At 34.5% G+C, this 20314-nt stretch overlaps 2 protein-coding genes across 4 annotated transcripts; both read left to right on the top strand.

Annotated features, from left to right (window-relative positions):
* Positions 1-150: 150 nt before the first annotated feature.
* LOC108342852 (pentatricopeptide repeat-containing protein At5g66500, mitochondrial) lies at positions 151-3352 on the top strand. 3 transcript variants are annotated; one of them, XM_052879011.1, is made up of 3 exons: positions 151-2012; positions 2355-2552; positions 2641-3346. In XM_052879011.1, exon 1 carries the CDS (start codon positions 222-224, stop codon positions 1845-1847), a length of 1626 nt encoding a protein of 541 aa, XP_052734971.1. In that variant the 5' UTR covers positions 151-221; the 3' UTR covers positions 1848-2012; positions 2355-2552; positions 2641-3346. The 3 variants fall into 3 exon arrangements, with proteins under 3 accessions (XP_052734971.1, XP_017436200.1, XP_017436199.1); XM_017580711.2 differs by having other exon boundaries at positions 151-2007; positions 2355-3352; XM_017580710.2 differs by having other exon boundaries at positions 2355-3344.
* A 2583-nt stretch (positions 3353-5935) lies between these two features.
* On the top strand, positions 5936-18803 carry LOC108343149 (vacuolar protein sorting-associated protein 53 A). The gene is made up of 24 exons (XM_052879201.1): positions 5936-6228; positions 6308-6402; positions 6490-6546; positions 6638-6788; positions 6904-6974; positions 8407-8531; positions 8752-8912; positions 9008-9149; positions 9542-9605; positions 9818-10003; positions 10116-10157; positions 10647-10751; positions 10833-10892; positions 11114-11191; positions 14264-14371; positions 14479-14544; positions 14632-14709; positions 14781-14914; positions 15002-15095; positions 15411-15488; positions 16438-16500; positions 17268-17336; positions 17522-17617; positions 18318-18803. The coding sequence occupies exons 1-24, from the start codon at positions 6180-6182 to the stop codon at positions 18606-18608; spliced, it is 2463 nt and encodes an 820-aa protein (XP_052735161.1). The 5' UTR covers positions 5936-6179; the 3' UTR covers positions 18609-18803.
* The last annotated feature ends 1511 nt before the right edge of the window (positions 18804-20314 follow it).

Genomic DNA, 20314 nt, shown 5'->3' with positions numbered 1-20314 from the left:
TCAATTTTAACTGAATGTAAACTTAAATGTTATAAATGTATGTTATTCTATTTTATTTTATTAAAAACCATTTGGCTATCGGTAAATAAAAGTTAAAAACGATAATGTGGCATTATAAAAGAATGTGGCAGAGTTAGTTATAATGAAACTTCATGGTTCTGTAGTTGAAATAGACCTGCATTTGTGTTCTGTGGTAATCACAGTAGAAGCAGTGGACGAAGATGATCCAAAACCTCAGACACAAAACTTGTTCCACACTCAATCTCAACCACGTGTCGAACATCATCGGAATCATCAATCACTATTTGCACCACCAAACTTTCACAACCAACTTTTCGTCATCATCTCTCACCCAAAACATTTCCCAAACCAACTTCCTAATTGCCTTGCATGTTCGCCGAGGCGATCCTGTCTCTGCATGGATCCTCTTCCACTCTCTACATCGCGCGCATGCCGACGTTGACGCGTATACCTTCACCTCTGTCTTGCGCGCTTGTACTCTCTTGCATATCTCTCAACTCGGGACACAAGTCCATGCCCAAATGGTAAAAACCGGTGCTGATTCCGGCACCGTCGCGAAAACCTCGCTGGTGGATATGTACTCCAAGTGCGGGTCTTTGGACGAAGCAGTGAAGGTGTTTGACGAAATGGGTCAGCGAGATGTTGTCGCTTGGAACGCTTTGCTTTCGTGTTTTTTGCGGTGTGATCTTCCTGTTGAGGCTGTTGGGGTTCTTAGGGCGATGGGGAGGGAGAATGTTGAGCGTAGTGAGTTTACTTTGTGTTCTGCGTTGAAGTCTTGTGCTTCTTTGAAGGCGTTGGAGCTTGGAAGGCAGGTTCATGGTTTGGTGGTGTGTATGGGGCGTGATATGGTTGTTTTGAGCACTGCTCTTATTGATTTTTACTCCAGTGTTGGGTGTGTTGATGATGCTTTGAAGGTGTTTTGCAGTTTGAAGGGTTGGAAGGATGATATGATGTATAACTCGTTGGTTTCTGGGTGTGTTAGGAATAGGAGGTATGGCGAGGCATTTAGAGTTATGGGCTTGGTGAGACCCAATGCTGTGGCGCTTACCAGTGCTCTGGTGGGGTGCTCTGAGAATTTGGATTTGTGGGCAGGGAAGCAGATGCACTCTGTTGCGGTTCGGCAGGGTTTTACTCGTGAGACTCAGCTGTGTAATGCCCTGTTGGATATGTATGCGAAATGTGGAAAGGTTTCGCTTGCCCAGTCGTTGTTTGATGGAATTTGTGAGAAAGATGTGATTTCCTGGACTTGTATGATTGATGCGTATGGAAGAAATGGGCGTGGGCGTGAAGCTGTTTTGCTGTTTCAGGAGATGAGGAAAGAAGGGGGGAAGGTGTTGCCGAACTCCGTCACTTTTTTGTCAGTTTTATCGGCTTGTGGTCACTCTGGACTGGTGGAGGAAGGCGAAAAATGTTTCAAATTGTTGAGGGAGAAGTACGGTCTTGAACCAGATCCAGAGCACTATGCTTGTTACATAGATATCTTAGGCCGGGCGGGTAACATAGAAGGGGTATGGTCTGCGTATCACAATATGGTTGAGCACGGTACTAGGCCTACTGCAGGAATATGGGTAGCATTGTTGAATGCCTGCAGTCTTAATCAGGATGTTGAAAGAGGTGAATTGGCTGCGAAGCATCTCTTGCAGTTGGAACCCAATAAATCTAGCTATGTTGTTCTTGTATCAAACTTCTATGCAGCCATTGGCAGGTGGGATCGTGTTGATGAACTGAGAAGCATCATGAGGACAAAAGGGTTGGTCAAGGAAGCTGGAAATAGTTGGATCAATGTTCTGGGCTTGAACCAACATGCTAGGTCACTATCTGTTTGATTGTTCAGCAAGACGGATGACGCTTTACTGTTATTGGGAGATTTCTGGTGTGCTTGCCAATATAAAAGCATCAATAGCTACATTTGATCCGGCAGTGCGTATCTATCTACCCTCATTCTTTTAGATCATTGGCTAGCATTGGATGTCCACAGATCAACCAGTAAGGTACTTTTTCCTATTCCTCCAAAACATTTCATCTATCCATTCCTTTCACCTGTAAGAAGTGGTTCATATGATTTGATTCACGATCGATTCATCATCAGTGACGGGTTCTGAAATGAAAGGTACACTTGTGATTGTGTCTGACATGTAGGAGGAATGTACCCTAGTGTATTGTAGAATGTATATAGTCAATAGTCAATCTCTTAAAAGTACTAAGTTGTTTGCCCAAGATCAGTTATGGCTATTGCTTTTACTGTGTTGCTTTATTGCTTGTATAGTTTCAGTTATGTAATTATTGTTGTCTGCTTACTATTTATACATTTGTTTGCTTGTCTTTTGGTATAGGTACCAGTCAGAACCTACAAAGGCAATAGGGTACCGGTCAGAACTTACAAAGGCTAATTGGTCTCGGAACACGACCTGAATCAAAATAGAAACTTACTACACAGATGTTTCTTAATATTTGGCATGGAGCTTGCAAGTTCTCCTTCTAAATCTAATGCATTCACACCATGTTTATGAGATTCCATTTTGTGTTCCGAGGTCTTGCAGTTATTCCGCTGGCAGTTAGCCAATCTCATGATATATATTCTATAAGAATTTATCCATTTTGATGAATTGTTTGCCTCAGGGATTGCAAAAGAGGCATCTAAGTTCCAAGTACAGTGGTAATTTCACTGCTGCAGTATCAAATAAAGAGCAATCCATTAGGAAGTCTGGAGCTCCACAATTCCTTCTTACATTATAAGGCTCCAATCAAGAGTACCTGTCTGTCGATATCAAGAAATAGCCAGAAAATGACAGGAAATCTGTAGAATTACTGCTTCTTTTCATTTTAGTTGCAAATCGGAAGAGGGGTCGACCTAAAATGAGATATTCTCATGGGTTTTTCTTTTTGAATATCTGTGAACCAGTGACCAGCCATCTTTATGGTGCGCAACACATGCAGATCTGTGACTAGGATGTGGTTATATCAAGATGTGAAAACTTTGCAAGAAATAACATCATTGTGTGAACATCAAGAACTGCTTATTATTGTTTAAATTAAATGTGGTAGCTGAAGTTAGGAACTGCTTATTATTGTTTAAATTAAATGTGGTAGCTGAAGTTAGGAACTGCTTATTATTGTTTAAATTAAACGTGGTAGCTGAAGTTAGAGATTCCGCTTATTCAAGCGCATCTCCTGTGAAATATCACAACAAACTATGACAGCCCTTTGTTTAAATATGGTAACTATGCACATGTGCTCAGAATTTTTATGCCTTCAATTCATCCTCTGAGTGCAATATGCTTCATTTTAGTAGTCGACGTTTCTTCTATACTTTGATACCTTTTACTTTATTTTTAGTAAACAATAGGAACAGTTTGGTGCGTTTTTGCAACTTCAGATAGGTAATGGAAGGAACCACCACGTACAGAATATATACCAAAGACTTTGCAGGATTGTGTGTTTGCTTTCACTTTATACCCTTTCTTTCCACATATATTTGTATTTAGTGCTAAATATGCTTTCTGTTTTGAAGAGAAAATACATGCTGTGCACTAATAGTGTAAATCTGTTCTCAAAAGTTTTATGAATTTTTTTCAATAATTAATCTTTAAGATATGCCAACCTTGAATTTCTGATTCATTAATATAAAAACAATCATTAAACCCTAAACATAGAGTGGTGGTAAAATGCTTTATAACAATCATTAAACTCTAAACATACGAGATTAAAGAATGACAGAGGATGGGGTGGAGCTACGGTAGTGTTGAGGGGAGCCATGGTCTTTAAACTAAAAAAATAATTTTATTTATTTATTTTGAAATTGAAAATATTTGAGTAAGTTGATTAAATATATTTTTATATTAACATTTGAAATGTAACTGGTTAAAAAAATAAATCAATTTATTTTAAAACTTAAAGATGAAAATATATAAAGTTAAGTTTTGAATAAATACAAATTTTAATTTCGATTAGAAACTAAAAACATATTCAATATTTTAAAAAGTATTAGCATGAATAAAAAAAATTGCAATAAATGTACTGTTATATTATTAGTAATAGTACTAATAATAATGGTTGCTTTAACCATACGGTATTATAGGTTATTGAAGTCTTTAGTTTGTATTTTATTTGTAAATAGATCAGATTACCTTCAATAACTTAGGAATGTCTACAGCTGGGAGCATTAATAATATATTTCAGGAATTCAAACAATCCCAATGGTCATAATGAGACTTAAAAATTTTGGCTTACTACTTTCATTACATATTCAATGTTAAAATGAGTCACCCTTAGATAATTTAGCTTATTTTTCTCTCTTTGATTATCTTAATCTTAGTTTCTTTAATTGTACAAGTTAATACTTGGATTAATTGCTGCGCGTATTGACTTAACATTTAACATATATATAAAACATATTTTGAAAAAGTATGTGAATCATCACGTAATAATATAAATGAAGATAAAAAAAACAATTACAAATATTTAAAAATAGAAGTGATACATGTTAAGTATAAGACAAACAAGGTACTATATATGAAAAAACTTTAATATTTTTTATATGGAAAGCGATATTATGTACAAAATATACTAAACCAAATACATATAAAGGAAAATTATATACATGATGATATGAAAAAATATCGAAATTAATACATTAAAAAACGTGTAACTTCATGTCAAATTAACTAAATTAATAAATGTTTAGAGCTTATGAAAAAAATGACAAATGTTTATTTTACCTTCTTTTTCAAATACACTAAAACATCCTACAATAGACATATTAGTTCGGTGTAGGGATGACAAAAAAATCCGTGCCCGCGGATAAAATTCGCGATGGATAGTTGATATCCGCGGATATTTACTACCCGCAACTCGCGGGTAGCGGATATTTTAATACCTGCTTATAAATGGGTCGGGTGTAGGTATTATACTATATGTACTCGCGGATACCCGCTGCCCGCAAAAAATAAAAATAGAAATTTAATTAAAATTAACATTAATTTATATTTTACAAGATTAAATTTAATTAAAATTGAATTTATATTTATATTTAATTTAATTTATATTATATTTTATATATTTTTTGTAATTTTATTTAAATTATTTTAATAATTTATTAAAATATATTTTTTAAATATTTGCGATTATCCGCAAATATCCATGGGTATCCGCGAGTTTTAAAATATCCGCAGATATTTTTTAAGCGGGTATCCGTACAGGTAGCAGGTGAATTTTTTTTGTCGGGTCGGGTTGTGGGTAAGCACTATCCGTGTCCGACTCGACGCGTTGTCATCCCTAGTTGGGTGGCTTGCAACATAACCATGTCAAAATGAAAAAAGAAAAAGGAAAAGTTAACAAATTTATCTTAATAAAGTATTAATAATGAAAATCATTAGTTTTATTATAATAATAAAGGATTTAAATAATTTTTTACATCAAATTGTATTAATCTATATTTTATTTGACCAAGGTTGATTTTAACTCCTTCTTTAATGTAGGATTAATTATTTTTAAAGTTAATGATAAATTTAAGTATTTTTAATTAAATTTTTGTAAAAAAATTATACTATTATTTATTTATTTTTATTTTAACATGCTAATATAAGAATGATATTATCGTTACTTAAGTAAAATATCATTAGTATAAAATGATGAATGAGTTTTATTAAAAAATGTGTTTTGTAGGTGATAATGTAGAAATTGTGAAAAAAAAAATATAAATTAAAAGACATCCATTAGATTAATTTGATCAACCATGTTTAAAGACAACAAAATTTACGATAAAACATATGAAATTGAAAAAAAATATAAGCAATAATTTAAAGTGTTAGCATATTTAAAAAAAAAATATATTAATTCACAGTTACTTAAATTAAATAAATAATAAATTGTAGATATAGATTTTAAGCAATAACATTTTAGTTTTTTTTTTTTTTGTTCTAATGAAATTTTCAGTAGGAGTCCTCGGAGTCTGATGTATTAGAGAGCAGTGTCCAGAGGTTGAAGAAGAAGACGAAAAGTAGCAGTATCACCAGCGTCGTAGCAGACACTTCTGCAGTCGGATCCACCGGAAATCGAAGAGCATCAATGGCGTTGAACACGCGTATCTAGAGATCCGAACGTTACCATCGCCATCCTCGTTCATGCATTTCTGATTGAGCTCATTCTCGCCCTCACCAATGGACAAGTCAAGCGCTCTGGAGTACATCAACCAGATGTTCCCCAACGGTACGCCACAAATCCCAATCTCACTTGCAACGCTTTTATTCCAACGTTTCGCTTATCAAATCCGCGTTTGGCTATGCAGAGGCGTCTCTCTCCGGCGTGGAGCCGCTGATGCAGAAAATCCAGAACGAGATTCGCACCGTAGATGCTGGAATCCTCACCGCCGTTCGCCAACAGGTGTTAAAATCTCTTCAATTAACGTCGCCTGGTTTGGATTTATTCCGTCGTTTTCGCTCTCTCATACCTCCGATTCTCTGATTTCAGAGCAATTCAGGAACTAAGGCGAAGGAAGATCTCGCAGCCGCCACACGTGCCGTCGAGGTATGCGCGCGTGGGAAGTAGTTTAGTTTCCTGCTTCGACCTTTGTGTTTCGACGCGTGCGTTTTATCAGTGCCTTGCTCTGTAAATGCAGGAGCTTATGTATAAGATCCGAGAGATAAAAACTAAAGCTGTGCAGAGTGAGACAATGGTTCAAGAAATATGCCGTGACATTAAGAAACTGGACTTCGCGAAGAAGCATATAACTACCACAATTACTGCACTTCATCGTCTTACAATGCTTGGTAAATCTTGCTTTTACGCCTCTGTTCTATAGTCTGTTGCATGCTTGGTAAATTTTTTTGACGCGTAGACGCTTTTTTATCCTTTACTTCAACAAACTTACCTATTATATGGCAGTCTCTGCTGTTGAACAGCTTCAAGTGATGGCTTCAAAGCGTCAGTATAAAGAGGCAGCTGCACAGCTGGAGGTATCCAATATAATTACTGCACGGTTTACTGTTGTGTATCGCATTGTCCGCATTTCTGTGATTAACTGTTGATATCTCTGATTACTGTGTTAGTGTAGGATGTATTTGCATTGGAGCTTGTTAATGGGGTTTGCTTATTAGTTGTTTAGCAGTTTGAGGCTTTCAGTTGCCTCTGCAAAGCGTTATGGTTTTAACTTTTAAGCTTTATCATTGATTTTAAACAATAATATTTGATTGTTTTGCTTTTGCATATCTTTTCTTGCACTACATCTAGTGGTAAATTAGTTCACTAAAGAATTTTTAAAGGATCATTGATTGAGTCAAATGACATATTTCATTCTGTATTGAAGGGGAAATGTAGTTATTGTGATGTATAAGAAGGCATCTCCGTCATTGTAGATATTGAGAGAATTTTTATGAGAAGTAAAGTGATTTAATATGGTGTCTTCCCCGCAAAGGTGTCTCCTTGTAACATATCTTCCACATTTAATTCACCTTAGTCAAATGATAAAGAGTGGACAATGTATAGAAATTTTATCATAGGAAGGTTCTATCCTTGCTTATCTCTATAGATTTTCTAAGGATGTATAGCAAATAGGCTTTTTCTTAATTTTGGGGAGAAGGGGAGGAGTTACAAATAGGCTGTTGGATGTTTCAGCTCTAGTAACGAAACCTCATTAGATTTACCAGTTGTTTTTCTAATATCAATCCCCTTGATTTATTTTTTCTTCTGGGTGTACACCCCTTTTTTTCTTTGAATTTGTATCTGCAGGTGGTGGGATATGGCCTGGTTATTTGTCATTGTTATTGCTGTATAGGCTACTGTTTGCATTAATGCAGCAGCTAAGCATGTGGTTTCAGCTTGCCTGGATTTTGTAATTACTGAACATACAAATATCTGGAAAAGCTTATGGTTTATGTTTCAGACTGCAAGATATGATTAAACATGATTCTAAAATAAGAAACTTTTACGTTAAGTTGAGAATTAGATATTAAGTTTCACTACAAACTTACTTTTGAGACACTAAATTCCCAAACATAAATCACTTCTCTTCAGATTCAATTTTAACTGGAATAATTTTTTCAAAATTAAAACCATCTACTATCAAATACATATATGGTTCAACTTATTTTGAAGAAATAATTGTTTATTTTTTTCCAGCTTCCTGAAAACCCTAAGCTATTATTTCTTATTTTATCCAGAAAGTGGTTCTTAAACCCGATGCTAAGTGCAATAATTCGCCCAAATACTATACCTTTGAAGTCTTCTGTGGTTTATTTGGTCTTCAGTATTTGATCATGGTTTATGGTCCTTTTTTCATATATTTGATATAGAAAGTTATGCTTATTGTTTTAATTTACTAATCTGTAAACTCAACTTCTTTCTTTTGTTTGTCTATCGATTTATTCATGCTGTTATCTTGTATTTCAGGCAGTGAACCAGTTATGTAGTCATTTTGAGGCCTATAGGGATATCCCGAAGATCTTGGAACTGAGGGAGAAGTTTAAGAATATCAAGCAAATACTCAAGTCACATGTGTTTTCTGATTTTTCTAGGTATATTATTCTTACAGATTTCTATCTTCTGCTCTGTTTGGAAATCTCTACAGGCACTACAATACGAACTGGATTTACCATGTTTCTTTAGATTGCTCATCTATTATTTTTTCCTAATATTTCTTTTATGACTTGCCATTAACAGTACTTGTTGTAGAAGCTGTCTGATCCAAAGAGGCTATGTGTAACTGGCTTTCTCAATTTTCTGTTTTTGTCTCAGCTTAGGTACTGGAAAGGAGTCAGAAGAAACTAATTTGCTACAGCAGTTGTCTGATGCCTGCCTGGTTGTTGATGCATTAGAGCCTTCTGTAAGGGAAGAATTGGTAAATAATTTCTGCAATAGGGAGCTTACTTCGTATGAACAAATTTTTGAAGGAGCTGGTATGTTTGATTTATGTGCTACATTAATTGTATAAATTAATTCAGAGGGTTCTTGTCAAATTTTTATATTTGGTTATCTTTTTCCACATTTCTAGAGCTTGCGAAGTTGGACAAAACCGAACGAAGATATGCATGGATTAAGCGCCGAATGAGATCAAATGAAGAAATTTGGAAAATCTTTCCACTTTCGTGGCATGTTTCATATCGGCTCTGCATCCTATTTTGCAAGAAGACGAGGTATGGTATTTACTTGTTTATTCAAACCATCATAATATAAGTTGTATGACAACATTCACGCCTTCTTCATTAAAAAAACCATGGCCATAGTAAAACCCGTTTACCCATTGTGTTTTGCGAAATGACATTTTAATTTATTGAATATGAATAAATGTATTGCGGAAGTTTGGGAATGTTACTCGAACCTCATTTTCCTTACATCTGACATTGAATTTCCGATCATTTACAAAAATGTTTTTGGATGTTTTGTTGTATATTTTATGTTATGGTTTTGCCAAAATGTTGTGATGGAATTAAGCATTTTACAGAATATTGTCATTTCAAATGTAATAAATTTAGTTCTGGTTATTGTATAGAAAACATTATTGGGTTTATGATACTTGTTTTTACAGAAAACAACTTGAGGACATTCTTGCTAATCTAAAGGAAAAGCCAGATGTTGGAACCTTGTTATTGGTAAGCCATTGAGTAATACAATACTGATGATACTGTTTTGTATCCATTTCCCATTCCCAGGACCTTTAATTACAATATAACTGTCAATGGATGTTCTTATGTTATTTTACAGAGGCTGGTTACAATGTACAAAAGCTGTCAATTTTGTATTTCAGATGAAAACACTTACATTTTTTTGTTATTTTGGTGTTTCATCTGTCAATTTCTTGCAGGCTTTACAAAGAACTTTAGAGTTTGAGGATGAATTGGCTGAGAAATTTGGGGGAGGCACTCAAAACAGAGAAATTGCAAATGAGATCGAAGAAATCGGTAAGGGGTCTAATTCTAGTAATAGTGCCTCCGATATCCGGAAGAAGTATGAAAAAAAGCTTGCTGCACATCAAGGAGGTGACACTGAAGTATGTTTTATAAATTTTTGAAGTTAACAGTGCTTATTTATAAGTTATTTTCTTCTCCTTTCAAAATTGTAATTATCAAATGATTGTCATGTTTTAATTTTTGTATAAATAGGAGAAAGATGGAACTAAAGATTTGGCAGTGCCTGGAGCTGGGGTACGGTCTCACTTGACTACAGTTCAATTTATATAATTGATTTTATAGATTAAGTACATATGTTTACATTGTGGTCTGAGATATTATGCTGTCATGATGATATAAATGCTTTAGGAATTAACCTTTTTGGTTTGTCTTTCAGTGATTTTTTTTCTTTCCTTTCTTGGTCACTGTTTTCTGCTGTGTGGCTATTTATGCAATAATTCCTAGTTAAGTTTGTGACACAACATACTTAGTACTTTCTTACACCCCCAAAGAGGATGTATTATACCTTATGACATTGCTTTTAGTTTAAAAAATCTCGAGTCAAGGTTATTTTCTCTTACTTTTTCTCCATAATAGAAACACAGGAATTTTGTGGATTATATTTTCTTGATTTCACAAATACTGTTGGTTGTAGTTGTGGCTTTGTTGGAGGTTTTCTCATTTTGTTCCTATTGGCCTATTTTGCCAAGACAAACCTGACAGACATTTGTGTTTTTTGGACAGTTCAACTTCCGTGGAATTATTTCATCTTGCTTTGAGCCTCACTTAACAGTATATGTAGAATTGGAAGAGAAGACGCTAATGGAAAGTCTGGAGAAACTAGTACAGGTAATTTGTGTATCACCTTTTAGAGGTGTTCTGTTATTTACTTTTTTTTTTAATCTTGATTAAACGTTTCATTCACTATAGGAGGAGACATGGGATATTGAGGAGGGAAGTCAGAGTAATGTTTTATCCAGTAGCATGCAGGTGAGTCCTTCGATCTCTTAGCAGGTTATGTTAGAGCAGTGTAATTTGCCTCTTTATTATTTCATGTCTTGTCAGCTCTTAGAAGTTCTTATAGCTGGTATCTGCTTAACTGTTGTGAAAGACTAATGTGGCTAAATAGCTTAAATATTTTTTTGCCCCTTTCACAATCAGTTTTTGATATGCTTTGTATTTACTTGATTTCTCTGTGTCGTGCTACATAGTTGTTTCTTATTATCAAGAGAAGCTTGAAGAGATGCAGTGCTTTAACAAAGAACCAGACACTATTCAATCTGTTGAAGGTAAAGTTTTGTAATTTTTTAGTTTAATGTTTCTATTTTATATAAGAAGTGATAATGCATAAGCTTTTAACTCATTTTCTGCCTTTTTATTTTCCTTGTTATGATAGTTGTGTAGCCATTGAAATCAAAATATAATGATGTACTATTGTTTGTGTCCAAATTTTGGACTATTGCTCATAATGTCCATTGAAATAAAAATTATATGTCAACCTATTTACTTGTATCAGATGAACTTCATTAATAAAGAAAAAAAAAGTCCTTGCTCAAATAAAGTTGAAGGGTTCCATTCCATCTATTTGCTTATTAGTGGTTGTGCCTACTCAAGTATGACAATTACTTGAACTCTGTTAAAGACGGGATTCCTTGAATTGAGAACACTAGTAAAAGAAGCAGAATAATAGGCATCGTTTCAGTGAGTGTTGTAATATCATTAGTCCTTACAATGTTGTTATTATTTTAATGCACCTCTCTTAATGAAGCTTAATAATAGAGTGTTTTCCTCACATTTCAGTTTGATTAGAAGTTATTATCTTTTATTGTTAATGTGTTAGTCAAGAGTCCACTCTGGATGTTCAAAGTGTTTCTTTAGTGTTTATGATTGGTTTCTGGGTATGAAACCTATCTAAAACAATCACTCACACTCACAATCAAGAACTCATGCTGTAAAAAGAATGGATTTCTGTATTTCTATTCAACAAGGTACACATACAACACTATACGGGAGCCTAATCCCCCTCCACAGGATAAATGTTCCTGTCTATACTCAAATGAATACAAAAATTAATCATGCCCCCTGTACAGAACACACACCCTATTTATAAAGTCTCTCTTCCCCTTCCCACTAACTAACTAACTGTCAAAGAACTCTTCCCTCCTAACTGCCCTCTCATTTCTTCTTCCTTCTATCCTAAACCCATTATATTCTATCACCCTATATCCTATCATTACACCCCATTGCAGAACAACCTTGTCCTCAAGGTTGGAACCGGGAAGCTTGATCTCATGGCTCCTCTTCATCCTCGTGTTATCATATGAAGGGAACCCTCTGGCTACTACCCTCCAATTCAAGTCAGGAGGCTTGGGTGGTGGTCTATATGAGATAATTATTGACTCCTTTTCTTCCATTAATAAGAACTGCTCCTTTTCTAAGATTCCCCTGGACCATATGACTGTTCTATACTGTTTTCTGACCTGTCACCTCTTACACTGTGGAGCACAAGTATCGCAGTTTGCTTCTAAGACTGTTTGCACTGCTTCCATTCCTGAAGTTTCTTTCCTACCATCTTTACCTTTCACCACTGTGAGTAATATAAGATGGCTAGTTAATAAAGATTCTGCAGAAAAGCTGGAAATTCCTTTGTGGCTGTTACTAGAAGCTAGATCTGCAGGTGTTATAACCTCAGTAATTTCAGGAAATGGATCTGTAACAACCCTAGTGGATGCACCCATGGACACCCAGACCACAACTGGGTCACTCACTCCCTGACACCACTGTTTTAACCCCAGACCTCAACAACTCTTCCCCTTTCTTCACTGTTTTGACATACCCACTACAACCTACCACTCTATCTTCACTAAAAATAGCAGCTTTTGCAACTTTACTTGGAGAAGCAAGAGTTACAACCTTCCCATCATGGTCTTCATCTAATGTATTTTCCCTACCAACATTTGTCACGTTATCCATCCTTACAGCAGCAACTTCTGCCACTTTCTCAGCCACTTCCGCCCCAATGTCTTCATCACAGTTTTCGTCATTGTCTTCTTCACATATATTTTATTCTCTCCTCTCTTGCCCTCTAATTCTTGCAAAGCAATCATCACTCAAAACAACAATTTTTGACCCTCTACTCCCTGATGTGATGGTAAAAACATCCCCCTCACAGTATTGGACAACCCCTTCCTTTGCGCTGTTATCTGTTTCTCCTCCATCTAAAAGTTTCTTGGCTTTCTTGATGTCTAGCATACTATCTTGCATAACATCCTTACCTGTTTCTCCCTCTTTCTTTCCTTTCTTGTCAGATTTCTTACTTCTTTCTGAGCCCTTTCTGTGATTCTTGGATTTCTGCAACATTTCTTTTATTTCTTGGATATTTCTTCTCCATTCTGCTAGCTCCCTTTTCTGTTCTGCTAGCTCCCTTTTCTGTTCGCTGACCCACCTCTTCACAGATTCCATCATTCCCTCCGGGGCATTTATTCTTCCCTCCAAAGCCTTCACTCTTCCTTCCATCACAGTTCTCTCCCAATGATCCAGCACTCCTCTCCTGAGGATATTTGGCAGGTCGAACCAATTGATAGGTTTCTAGGTATGAAACTTATCTAAAACAATCACTCACACTCACAATCAAGAACTCATACTGTAAAAAGAATGGGTTTTTGTATTTCTATTCAACAAGATATACATACAACACTATACGGGAGCCTAATCCCCCTCCACAGAACAAATGTTCCTGTCTATACTCAAATGAATACAAAAATCAATCATGCCCCATGTACAGAACACATTTATAAAGTCTCTCTTCCCCTTCCCACTAACTAACTAACTGTCAAAGAACTCTTCCCTCCTAACTGCCCTCTCATTTCCTCTTCCTTCTATCCTAAACCCATTATATTCTATCACTCTGTATCCTATCAGTTTAAGATAATATATTATTTTCCTCCTACATATTTTATGTCTTATAATTATATTTTTTTCCTTTCAAAAATAAATAGAGAGAAGACAAAGAGTGAGTTATCTGATCCTGGAGTATCATGGCTTGTATCAGGTTAAACAGCATTTTCTTTTGCAGAACTGTTTGATATAATTAAGTGATGACACAAAATATTTGCCCCACATCTTATTCAAGAGTTTCCCGTTTTAGCTTATGTTAGTATTAAGTGTAGTTGAATGTGGTAGAAAAATTAGTAAGACGGATGTGTCATCTTTGGCTATAGTGTTTTAAGTTTTGAAGTATTAAAAGTAGTATTTTTTAACTTTGTGGCTGAAAGTAAATTGATTTTCAATTGCAGTGCATACTGGATTGTAATGGGTCTAGCTTCATGCAGTTTATGACTTTATTCCCTTTCAATCTTTAGGTTTTCCAAAGAGTTCTCAAAGCGTATGCTACAAAGCTCTTTGCTAGACTCCCAAAGGGGGGAACTGGAATTGTTGCAGCAGCCACAGGCATGGATGGACAAATAAAGGTATTTTCAAAGCAACTGGTTATGCATCATAGTGAGAAGTTGCATATTAATGCTGTCAAACAGCTTTCATCATGTGTGTGTTTTTATTCTCTGGAAATGTTGAACAGACATCTGATAGGGACGAAAGAGTGATTTGTTACATTGTAAATTCAGCAGAATATTGCCACAAAACGGTTGGTTTCTTTGACCTTTTTCATCCATTTGATAACGAGTAAATGCCTGAAGACTGATTTACTGACTTTTAGCTTTGTACTTGATAGGCTGGTGAACTGGCTGAAAGCGTGTCTAAAATAATTGACCCTCAATATGCAGAAGGGGTGGATATGTCTGAAGTGCAGGTATTAATACCTTCTCTCTTAGTAAGTGTGTTTTTTTTCTACAGCTCTCATTCTAACGGAGATATATACAGGATGAGTTCTCAGCCGTTATAACAAAATCATTGGTGACCTTGGTGCATGGTCTGGAAACTAAATTTGACATTGAAATGGCTGCAATGACCCGAGTGCCTTGGGGTACCCTTGAGAGTGTTGGTGATCAATCAGAGTCAGTTGAATTCCTTGATAAAATATATCAAATGATTATATATCTTATGACAAAGTTCATTAGTTTAACTGTACTATTGTCATGCAGGTATGTTAATGCTATAAATTCGATCTTAACCACTAGCATTCCTGCACTTGGAAGTCTTCTTTCACCCATCTACTTTCAGTTCTTCCTGGACAAGGTGATCTCTATAACACAGATTAAATACATGCAACTTTTGTTTCTTTATGTGAAAGCTCAGGACAGTTTCTCTTATAGCATAATACTTACAGTTTTATAATTAATCAAGTATTCATTATTTTTTTTTATAATATAATCTTTTCTTTTGAATTTACTGTTCTGTTATTTCATATTCATCTTCATTTGTTTCTGAAATATCTTCTGAAGTTTATTCTTGATAATATCTCCTGATAGTTTGTTACTTCAAGCATCCCTAGTAAACACATGATGTGTTAGTTGAACGTTTTTTAATCTAATATTTTATTTTAATCTGCAGCTTGCATCATCTCTTGGTCCACGCTTTTATTCTAACATTTTCAAGTGCAAACAAATATCAGAAACTGGAGCTCAACAGGTACTGACTATTGTTTTAATTCTTTCATTTACATGAGTGGTAAAGTCAAGGCATAGTTTTTGACAGGTTCTTATTTGAGAGCTGGTTTATGTTTTATGGATAAAGAAATTTATTATGGAAGTACTATGCAGAGGACAAGGTATCTTCCAAAACCCAAAATTAAAATTAAAGAAAGGAACGAAGGACCTCTTAAATACCCTAATCAGATCCCTGTGATGATGAACCCTTTAAAATGTCCAACATAGAAGATGGTTATTAATTGCATGATGTCTCTGACTTTCTCTTTTGAAAGTTTTTAAATTGAACTTTCTTCATTCTTACTCTTAAATGATAATTTAATGAATTGAGCCATTTCTCTTGTCTATACCTGAAAAAGGTTTAGACTTTAGAGCCCATAATGTTCGCCCCCACCATAGTTTTTGGCAGGTAAAGTGTATAACCCAGAGTGTTCCTCTTTGTAAGGTACACCACAAACAAATGAACAAAAAGAGTACTACATTTGGCTGGGTGCTCCCCTGATCCTAGATTGATCCTTTTGGGTGGAGTGCTCCACTGACTCAAGTTTTCATATATTCTCTGGATAAAGGACATACAATTATGCTAATGACTTAATTACATAATACACCTTAAAGGTACTTATCACCCAAATAAATCATAAATGAAAGATAAATCATATTTAGGTATATGGTCTTACTAAAATAAAAAGTTCCTTAAACTAGATTTCTTTTCAAAGATAAAATCCATAAAAATAAGAAATATATTAATATCTTAAATAACAACATGAATAACGCAATGACTCTTTTCTATTTTGTATCATGACTACAATTAAATATTTGATGTGGTAAGAAGAGCCCTTTGCTTCCTTTTGTAATCATAATAATCTAAGCTTCCAAGGAGCTCTTGCAACCCAATTTATGATGTTAATAAACTAACGAACTGATTTCTGCAGATGCTATTGGATACCCAAGCTGTTAAGACGATTCTTCTTGAAGTTCCTTCCCTTGGTAGACAGGTGATATTAATTTGTATTTTATAGTTTCTACTGCTTAAATATAACTTGGTATGATGTTTGTACTGCAAGAAATATCACCATCATGATAACCTATGCTGTTCTGATGTCCATTTGTCCCTCTCTCCTTGCTTACATTAATTTGACAACTCCATTTTCAAGTTTTTCTTTTCCGGAAATTTTCACTTTACTGTGCAAATGCTTCTTTTACAAGAAACTCAAAATATATTTCCAGCTCTAGGTTTGGGATGGACGATATTTATTGATCATAAAATTTCAAAGATAAAATACACATAAACCTGGACTAGAAATTGATATTTTAGAATCAAACCGAAGTGACTAGAAATTGATATTTCAGATTTTGTTGGATATCCATCTCTTTGAGTCCATGCTTAAAGAATCTACCTTCCCGTTGGTAGTAATGCTTAAATATCAATCAATACACGGTTTGTACTCTAATTTGCATTACAGTTCATTAAAATGAGAGGTGCTAGGATAGTGAGATAAGATTTGGTTGCCTAACTCGGAGACCAAGTAGGAAACAATAATAATCTGATTGATGTGACTTTCTTGACCAACCAGCTATTTTATGACGCATATGAGCTTTATTGCACTGCATTGACAAAACAATCTTCAAGCAGTCTAGAATCCATTGTCAAATAAGTTAATAGTGAAAATGACATTGTGTTTACATCTCTACTTATAATTTGTTGCATGCTTGTCACTGGTTTATCTCCTTAGACTAACTGTTTTCTTTTTTTTTGTGATAGACATCAGGTGCTGCTAGTTATTCCAAGTTTGTGAGCCGCGAGATGAGCAAAGCTGAGGCCCTTTTGAAGGTTTGTTGTGCGTTTATTAGTAAAATGTTATTATGTAAAAATAATTGTGTTTGGGTTATAGCTTATTTGGTGTTAAGACATCTAAAGGAGTTTATTAATAGAAAAATACTTCAACCTAAAACTCAATCAAAGCCAACAGTGAAATTAATTCCTTCTGACAAATTTGTATGAATGTCCGTGATCAGGTTATACTTTCTCCAGTTGATTCTGTAGCAGATACTTATCGTGCATTGCTACCTGAGGGTACACCCATGGAATTCCAACGCATCCTGGAGCTTAAGGTTATAATTAGCTTGTTCTATCGAAATCTCTGGTTGATTGATTGCTGGTTTTTGCATTATTTCTTTGTTCTAGACCTCTGTTTATGGAGATGAGGTCTGCCAAGGCTGCTCGTATAGAATATAGGAAATAAATTTATGATTATGTTCACGACTGATTCATTGTCAATTAATTATAGGAAATAAATTATTCAGTTCATTGTCAATGAGGCTTATTAATTCTAGCTGAACAGTCATAAGCAAATGTCATCCTCTAAGGATAGCAGCAATGTTACATGGAAAATTTGAGAAGCTAACAAAGAAGCACTTAGAAGACTCAATTGGTGAAGATTAGTAATTTATCAAATCTGTCATTGGAGCAGATCAAGGATCTGTAATTCAATGGACATTAAATCTAAGGAAAGTAGTGCTATATTGCAAACTTGAGGAGCTTGCATGGAAACACTTGGAATATGTTCAAAATTATATGAAGGTACTGATATAATTGCTGAAGAATCGGACTGATGAGGAGCATGCATTGCATAAATTCAACTGAAAATATGTACAAAATAAACCAATATTTCAATTAACTATATTAGTTAATATTCAGTAATGGTTCATGCTTTGCTTATGGATTCTATCACATGAGGCAAATCATTTGGTTTTTCAGATCCAACTGAATGTATGATTTGTAATGTGTGGATGATTTGAGTTGTGTTTTCAGGGTCTAAAAAAAGCTGATCAACAAAGCATTCTTGATGACTTCAACAAACTTGGGCCTGGAATTAAGCAAACTCAGGTTGCACCTACAATTGTTCCAGCTGCTCCTCCAGTAGCTCCTGTAGTACCTAGCCCCTCTGCGGTTGGACTCATAGCATCGAGAGAGGATGTTCTAACTAGAGCTGCTGCACTTGGACGAGGAGCTGCCACCACTGGGTTCAAGCGGTTCCTAGCTCTAACTGAAGCTGCCAAAGACCGGAAAGATGGTCCTTTCAGAAAGCTCTTTAATCCATGATCAAGAGAGTGCTACAACCCCAATTTTTTGGCCGGTACCCTAAGCCTTTAGTGTTTTTTTTCTTCTCTTTCATTCTTTATGTAAGTTTAATATCATGTTCATCTCATTTCACTTGAACAACTGAAAGCTGATAATAAAGAGATCTGTCTACAAATTTGTATCATTTTTTCTGTAGCTCGTAAATGATTCTTCTTATCTGTTGCTTGTTACTGCCCCGATTACTTACTGTTCACACTATCATGGGCTGTTAAAATTGTCATGTCTGTTTGCTCCATTGTGAGACTGTTGAATTTTGTGTGATTGATCTTGAGATTTTTTCTAGAGCCTTGTGGACGATGTTGGGCTAAGAGGACAATGGAATACACCTGTTAGTAAATGAAGTTACGGAATGTTCTTCGACTGACGCGTTCTGAAGCTTACATATTAAAAATTAAACTAGGAGTTGGAAACCAAAAAGTGACTAGTTAATTGAATTAAAAAAATATATTTGACAAAACTGTCCGATTAACTAAATAATTCTTGTAAACTGACGTGAAAAATGTTAACTATTATGCATATGTAAGATGATAACTGACTTTTAATAAAATGTGGATTAAATGTATTATTAGAGCTTATTATTAGAACTAAAAGTAACAAATAACTAAATATGACTGCATATCGACAACGAAATGTTAATCATGTAAACTATGTTTTTTGAAATTAACTGAGAGATTAGGAAAAAATCACAAGTTTTTAACTTAAGTCATACACTACTTCTATAAAATCAAATCAAATTTAGTTTTTAAAAAATCAATATAATCGAACACATCAAATAATTTATTTTCAATCAGATAAACTAATCAACTAGCCTATAAATTAATCACTTAAAAAAGCTATAAAATACATATCGAATACATTACATATTACGTATTTAATGAATTTGTAGTAAAATATGATAATAAAATTTGAAAAGCAATAACTTGATTTGATAAAATTTGTAAATAGTAATAGTTAAAGTAATAAGATAAAGCATCAAATAAATTTTGTTTTAGGTTGAAGTGCAACGTTACTGGATCAATAGCATAAATCTGGAGAGCTGGCCGCAAATTAATCTGCAATCATAGATAAGAAAAGAAGCGACATAGAAAAGTCAAAAGTCCAAAGTCAATACCTTCTGACATAACCTATATTAACCTTCTAGATGTGGAAGATAAAGACGGAATCTGCAATCTCTTGTTATTTTGTTTCATGTCTTTGATTTTTGTTGAATTAAAATCCTACTTACAAATACGTCACAAGTTTCCACGCGCTTTGTTATATTTCAGATCTATCGCCTATGCTCGCCTTACCTACATACCACGGAACTCACCCAACAGTTTAGCGCGTGACCTCGTTGACCGTTTGATGATGGCTCCAAATATTTTAAGCTCACAATATTTAAAGTCTATGTTTTACAAAGTCATCAAATTTTCATTTTAACTATTCAGGTGAGATATTTGATTCTCTAATAAAATAGGTTAAACCTATTTCAAATTAATTTATTTTAAAATATTTTGATTTATAAGTTAAGAATTATTTTCACTAGTTTGTAATTTTGTAGTCTACATTTTTTTCCTATTCTGATACATTTTCCATCATTATTATTTTTATCTATTATTACATATAGTTATATATAATAAATGTTGTAAAAAATTCAACATAATAAAAAAATTAAAATTTTGAAAATA

The sequence above is a fragment of the Vigna angularis genome, chromosome 6 (assembly GCF_016808095.1).
Source record: "Vigna angularis cultivar LongXiaoDou No.4 chromosome 6, ASM1680809v1, whole genome shotgun sequence".
Lineage (NCBI taxonomy): Eukaryota > Viridiplantae > Streptophyta > Magnoliopsida > Fabales > Fabaceae > Vigna > Vigna angularis.
The sequence above is the reverse complement of the archived record's forward strand: the minus strand, read 5'-3'. Positions and strand labels throughout refer to the sequence as shown.